The sequence below is a fragment of the Juglans microcarpa x Juglans regia genome, chromosome 4S (assembly GCF_004785595.1).
Source record: "Juglans microcarpa x Juglans regia isolate MS1-56 chromosome 4S, Jm3101_v1.0, whole genome shotgun sequence".
NCBI classification, from domain to species: Eukaryota; Viridiplantae; Streptophyta; class Magnoliopsida; order Fagales; family Juglandaceae; genus Juglans; species Juglans microcarpa x Juglans regia.
In genome coordinates, this window is record NC_054601.1 from 10,045,790 (window position 1) to 10,051,789 (window position 6,000).

At 37.7% G+C, this 6,000-nt stretch overlaps 1 protein-coding gene across 3 annotated transcripts in view; it reads right to left on the reverse strand.

Annotated features, from left to right (window-relative positions):
* LOC121263407 (dnaJ protein ERDJ3B-like) overlaps positions 1–1,151 on the reverse strand; it is a 29,393-nt gene extending 28,242 nt beyond the window's left edge. For 2 of the 3 annotated variants that reach the window (XR_005940256.1, XM_041166273.1), the window contains exons 1-3: positions 897–1,151; positions 645–793; positions 314–449 (exon numbers count right to left, since the gene is read on the reverse strand). Coding sequence is in view for 1 of the 3 variants with exons in the window: in XM_041166273.1 (XP_041022207.1) it covers positions 314–449; positions 645–793; positions 897–967 (356 nt within the window). In the remaining 2 variants the exon portion in view is untranslated. The remainder of the gene's footprint in view (positions 1–313; positions 450–644; positions 794–896) is intronic. The other variant, XR_005940257.1, reaches the window with a different exon arrangement.
* Positions 1,152–6,000: the final 4,849 nt, after the last annotated feature.

The following is a 6,000-nucleotide window of genomic DNA, read 5'->3' on the forward strand; positions in this document are numbered from 1 at the left end:
CGGGGGTGAATAGTCACTCGGCAAGGAGATTCCTACAAATACAACTTGGGTAATTAAAGGAGAATTTCTCCTAGTCTGATGGCCCCTAGAAAGTTTTTTGTCCTCAACGGTTTGAATCTCAGACCTCGAGGGATTATACCACCAAGACCAAGACTCTTACCACTTGAGCCCCCCACGGGGGGTGGGGGGTGGGGTTGGGATTCAATTTTAAGTATTCCTAAATTAAACTTCCAATAATATTCAATTTTATATCCAAGCAGTTTAAAGTTTCAACAAGCAAAAGAGTTCCAAAAAAGAGAAAAAAAGTTCTCACTGGCCAAAAATGTCTTGGATGTTCATTCCCATTCCGCCACCTCTGCCTCCGCCACTAGATGCATGTTGTTTCAGCCCCTCTTCCCCATACCTGTCGTATATATTCCTCTTCTCGCTATCGGACAACACTTCGTACGCTATAACAAATATTTCATGATTAAACCAGCGAGTATAGGAATCTACTCCTTAAGCAATCAAAGAATGCAAAATAGGATTGATTTTTTTTTTTTTTATATATATATAAGTAAAATAACATTTTATTAATAGAAGTAAATAGGCATAGCCCAATTACACAGGAGGTATACAAACAGCATCAAAGTTTTAGTTAATACCGTTGCTAATTTCGGCGAATCGCTTATTCGCCTCCTCATTTCCCTGGTTCTTGTCAGGATGGTACTTCAACGCGAGCTTTCTATACGCCCTCTTGATCTGCTCGTCCGACGCACCACGCGTCACTTGCAGAATATCGTAGTAGCTCTTCCTGACCAGAAAACCACAAATTTAAGCACGGAAACAATGCAATTCATCATACTTACCGAATGGGACAACGAGAGAGAGAGAGAGAGAGAGAGGATGTTAACAACCCTGCAACGGCGGTGAGAGCGTGGCACAGAGCGAAAAGGAGGAACGAGAGCTTCGTTCTTCGCTGCGTCATCGCAGACTTCAAGAGCCCAGGGAGAGAGTCGGATCCACTCAGGGAAGCGAGCAAGTTTAGGGCTTTGATTTCAGATCCTTGCGAAATGGGATTCTCTGCGTGTGTGCGCTTTGGCAGTTTGGTGAGAGTTTTTGTTCCCCTGCGAAAACTGGGCGAGCGTTGTGGAATGGGAATCGAATGACAACTTTTACGGAGTGAGTAAATGAACGGACGAGATTGATTTTGAGGAATAAAAAACAAAAATTTTGATATTGTCCATCCGTACTTTCCAAACTGGACAAGGCCCAATTTTTTTTTTAATTAATTTATTTATTTTATGAACAAGGCCCAATCTCTTGTTGAAACTGTTAAGTTGCTCAAGCTCAAATAATTACAAACATAAAAACTTGAGGGTGTAATTTGAAAAAGACAGACAAATATATATATAAATTCTACATATCATCTTTACACTATATATTACGTATAAATTTTTAATTTTTTTCTCTTATTAAATATATGGTGTATAGATGATGAGTAGAAGAATTCAATTAGTTTAGGAAAAATAAAACAAAAAAAATATTAAAAATAAATAAAAATAAATATGTGGAATATTGAGTAGCAAAACTCATATATATATATATATATAAATATATATATATATATATTTGCAAGCAAGGAATTCGTACGTAGGGCTAACATGATTGAATTTGACTTATGAATAAAGCTACGTCCGCCGCTCTTGAGTCCCACTCCCCCTTATCGATTGACGTGGCTGCCATGTTGCACACATGTATAGATTAAAAAAATAAAGCCATTTCGTTTAAAAATAAAGTGATTTTGTCTTCTTTTGCCTTCCCGTCTTCAAACTCATTTCGTCTTCAAGCCTCCAAACATTTCGTCTACCCTCCAAGCATTTCGTCTTCAAAGTTTGTTTGCATTTAGTCTTCCCATCTTCAAAACCATTTCATCTTCAAACCTCCAGGCATTTCGTCTTCCCGTATTCTTTTTCCCATTTCGCCTTCAAGCCTCCATCCATCCCACCAAAGAGAAACCTAGTTCGAGAAGCCTCTAGAGAAACTCTTATGTCACCTCCCTTTCAAGCCTCGATCCATCCACAACAACAGAGACCCATTTCGTGAAACTCACCCTTCCCATCGCCTCCTCTTCAAGCCTTCATCTATTCCATGGTAAAAGAGACCCATTTCGAGAAACTCACACTTCTCGTCACCTCCCCTCCAAGCCTTCATCCATCCCACGGCCAAACCAAGACCACTGAAGCCTTCTGAGAGAACAGAACGAAACTCAACTCCAACCCAAGGCCAAACCCCACCGAAACCCCTCACCACAGTTAAAGCTTTCGTCGACTCACCGTTGTCACACCGAAAGGGGTCATTTTGTTTTTAGTTGCTCTTCCAATATGTGGTTGTAATATTGTTAGCAATCTGCTCTTCATAATTTGGTTAATTGTTAGCAATCGCTCTGCATAATTTGGTTAATTGTTAACAATCGCTCTGCACAATTTGGTTATTTTGGTTAATTGTTAGCAATCTGCCTAGCATAATTTGGTTAATTGTCGATTGGGTTTTCAGCACTTTGTGTTGGAAGGATGAGATGGTAAGAGCAAGTTTGGATAACAAGAGGGCTAATGGTGCTGATGTCAGCATTCTGTGTTGGTGACTTTTTCTTTAGAGCCACTGTTAAATCAATACAATAATGTTTAATACTTGGTTAGTTCTAAAATTTAGCAGTTGTTCATATATATATATATATATGAGGCCACTAATCAATCATTTGATAGTCCAGAAGTAAAGGCTGTTAATATTGACTCAATGTCTGAAGCACGTAGTAACATTAGCAATATCTCATACTCAATAAATTCTTTTCAAAATGAATACCCAATATGCTTTTGTGGTATTAAAACATGTCGACGAACCGTGCATACCGAAGATAATGAGGTGCCGATTTTTCAGTTGTCACAACTTTAAGGTATGTTATTTACTTGTTTGCTAAGAAGTTACTTTTTAATCTTTGTCTATTTTACTTGCATCTTTTTTCAAAAGAAATATGATGCTTATTCATACAGAAATATGGTTTGTTTTTGAAAAACCATATGGATAATCTTTGTTTGTTAATATGTGTTGGTTAATTTTGCAGACTGGGCATTCTTGTGGGTTTTTTTGTTGGTATGATCCAGAAATACCACCATATGGCGAGAAGAGAATCAATCGTTTAAAAATTGAAATTCAAAAGACACAACTAGCAATAATTATCCAAAAAACTCGACATCGACTAAAAATAGAGATTGAGGCACAATAGAAAGTTTTATAGGATTAGTGTTGTAACACCCTGTATTTTAGTGTATTTTTATTGAAATATTATTTTTATTGTTCAAAAATTTATTTTCTTATTTTAAAATTGTTGGACTTTCAATGGGTTTATTTTTATGATTTTTAAATTTGTGAAAATTAAATTTGATATGTTTCTTAATATTAATTATTGTTATGCATTTAAACTGTTCTTTATTTTTTAAAATTAATTGATTGTTAGATTTAATTATTTTATTTTCATTTTATCATTATGTTTAAATTATTTTATTTGATTTGCTGTTTTAAAATCTTTTTCGTTGGATCATTTTTGCGACCCAAGATGTAAGGATTGAACCTCATTTCTTTCCCTCCATTTTTCTTTTTTCTTTTCCTTCCATTTTTATTTCCACTTCTTTTTCTTTTTTTCTTCCCTCTCTCTCTCCTCTCCCGCGCGCTGCTCTCCCTCTCTCCCTCGTGCGATTTTTCTTCTTCCCAGCTTGCCGCCACAACGTCGCCGTGTGCCTCACCGCCCAACCCATTAGCTTCCCCTCCCTCCGGCGACCACCCCCTTCAACTTTAGCTTCCCTCGTGCCATCGTGAGTCTTCACAAACAGCCCAAAGCCGTGGCCTTCTCTTCGCTCCAGCGCCGCCGTTGCGCCACCTTCGGCTACCATTTCTTCACCACTTCATCCTTGACCTCCTAGCAATCCAATGCACCCATCCTTAGCCCCAATCTACAACCAGTGAAGTACATCCATCAATATTTTCATTTGGGCTTTATGGTCTTTGATCGCCCTCTACACCGCCACCCACGGCCAACCACCACCACCACTAGCTTCATCGATATCTCTAAGTCCTTCCCTATCAATCTCGAGTCTTGGTTTGTCCTCGTTCAAAAGTGAGTTTTTGAGACCCACGGCCACAGTGCATTTTGCACTGTTATGTTGTTGAGCCGCTATTTCTTGCACCTCCGTGATCCTTCTGAAATTATATTAAAGCACTGTAAGTATTTTTTCCAAATAACTTTCGTGATTTAAATGTATTTTTACACTAACTTATTTTACTGTGAACTGGTTGGTTATGCCGAACTGAGTCCGAGGGATAAGAGGGTCGAATGGTTGGAGGATGGAGTTGTTTGTGTGATTGAATTGTGTTGTCATTAGTTGGTTATTGGATATTGGTGTTGTTTCATGTACATGGCATATTTGCACGCATGTTCATGTTTGTAAATGAAAATTAGATTTTCGTGTAATTGCATTCATGTTCATGTGTTTATTGAAAATTGAATTTTCATGTGATAAAAATGAAAGAGATTGTAGGGATGGTGGTAAAGTCCCACCTGCGATTCCCGCCTACGGTGCACGCAGTAGGGATCGTGGTAAGCAGGGATGATGGTTGTGTCCCGCTTACAGTGCTCTGATAAGTACTCATTGTGTGAAAAAGAACTGTAGGGATGGTGGTAGAGTCCCGCCTACGGTGCACGCGATAGAGATGGTGGTAAGCAGGGATGGTGATTGTGTCCCTCATGTGATTCCTGCCTACGGTGCACGCGGTAGGGATGGTGGTAAGCACGGCTGGTGGTATAGTCCGGCCTGTGATTCCCGCCTACAGTGTCCGATAAATGGTTGGTTTTTGTGTGAATCATTTTCTAGGAAAATGACGGATTATATTTTTGGCCCAAAATAGAATTTTGGCGTGTGTTAGAAAATATTTATTTTTTGAAAAAATAATGTTTTGAGGCTAAGACGTATTTTATCATATGCGTGCATGTTGGTTGCATTAATGTACTTTTATCTCGTGGGTTATTTGGGTTATTACTTACCTGCGGTACCGTTTTATAGTATCATAGATTTTAATGCAGATGAGAACGAAGAGCCTGGGGGATCGGCTCCATGAAGAGAATGTCATGTGGTTGCTTTTGGATTATGGAATTTGTTTCCCACTGTTGTATGTATATGAGTTGTATTATATTTTTAATGAATAATTGTATAACTTTTTAACGGCTATTATTTTGGATATTTGTATTAAACAATTATGATACTTAGTTGATTATTTTTAATTATCCGCTGTGACTTTTATTGTGCACTTTTACATATTGCACACACTTGAGCACATTTCGTTGGGATGCGTGACTCGTGTTTTCATCATCCCGACGTCATGATTCTCATGTTTTCGTACGTGGGAGTCGGGGCGTCACAAGTGTAGTTTTAGTAATTTCAATGTTGTTGGTACTTTGTTTAGGCATGCTTTTTGGGAAATTCTGAAAAAAGAAGATGTTGGTTGCTTGGTAGATGTAATATATGACTCTGCTTGGTTGGTTGGTTAGTTGGTTACTTTTTGTAATAGTAAAAAGTGAAGGATGTATAAATTGGCTCAAGCAGATGTTATTTAGATTTTGGTTGGTTAAAGGATGTATAAATTTGGTTGGTTACTTGTTGTAATAGTAGAAAGTAAAGGATGTATAGACTATCTGTTAATGCTTGAATTTTAAAACACACATTTTGGCTCAAATTAACCAGTTCCTGCAAGCTGGAAGTCAAGTGGAAATAGACTATGTTATTGCACAAATTTTGCACATTCTAAACTTTCTTCCAGAAAATGGTATTTCATTACAAAATTAATAAAAATGAACCAAAAAGAGTCATAGTTCATTAATCAACCAGAATTATACCATGTTATCCCTCCCTTCATTAATCATCCAAAAAATGGTGTTTCATTACAAAATATGGAGGAACTAGAAAAATGGAG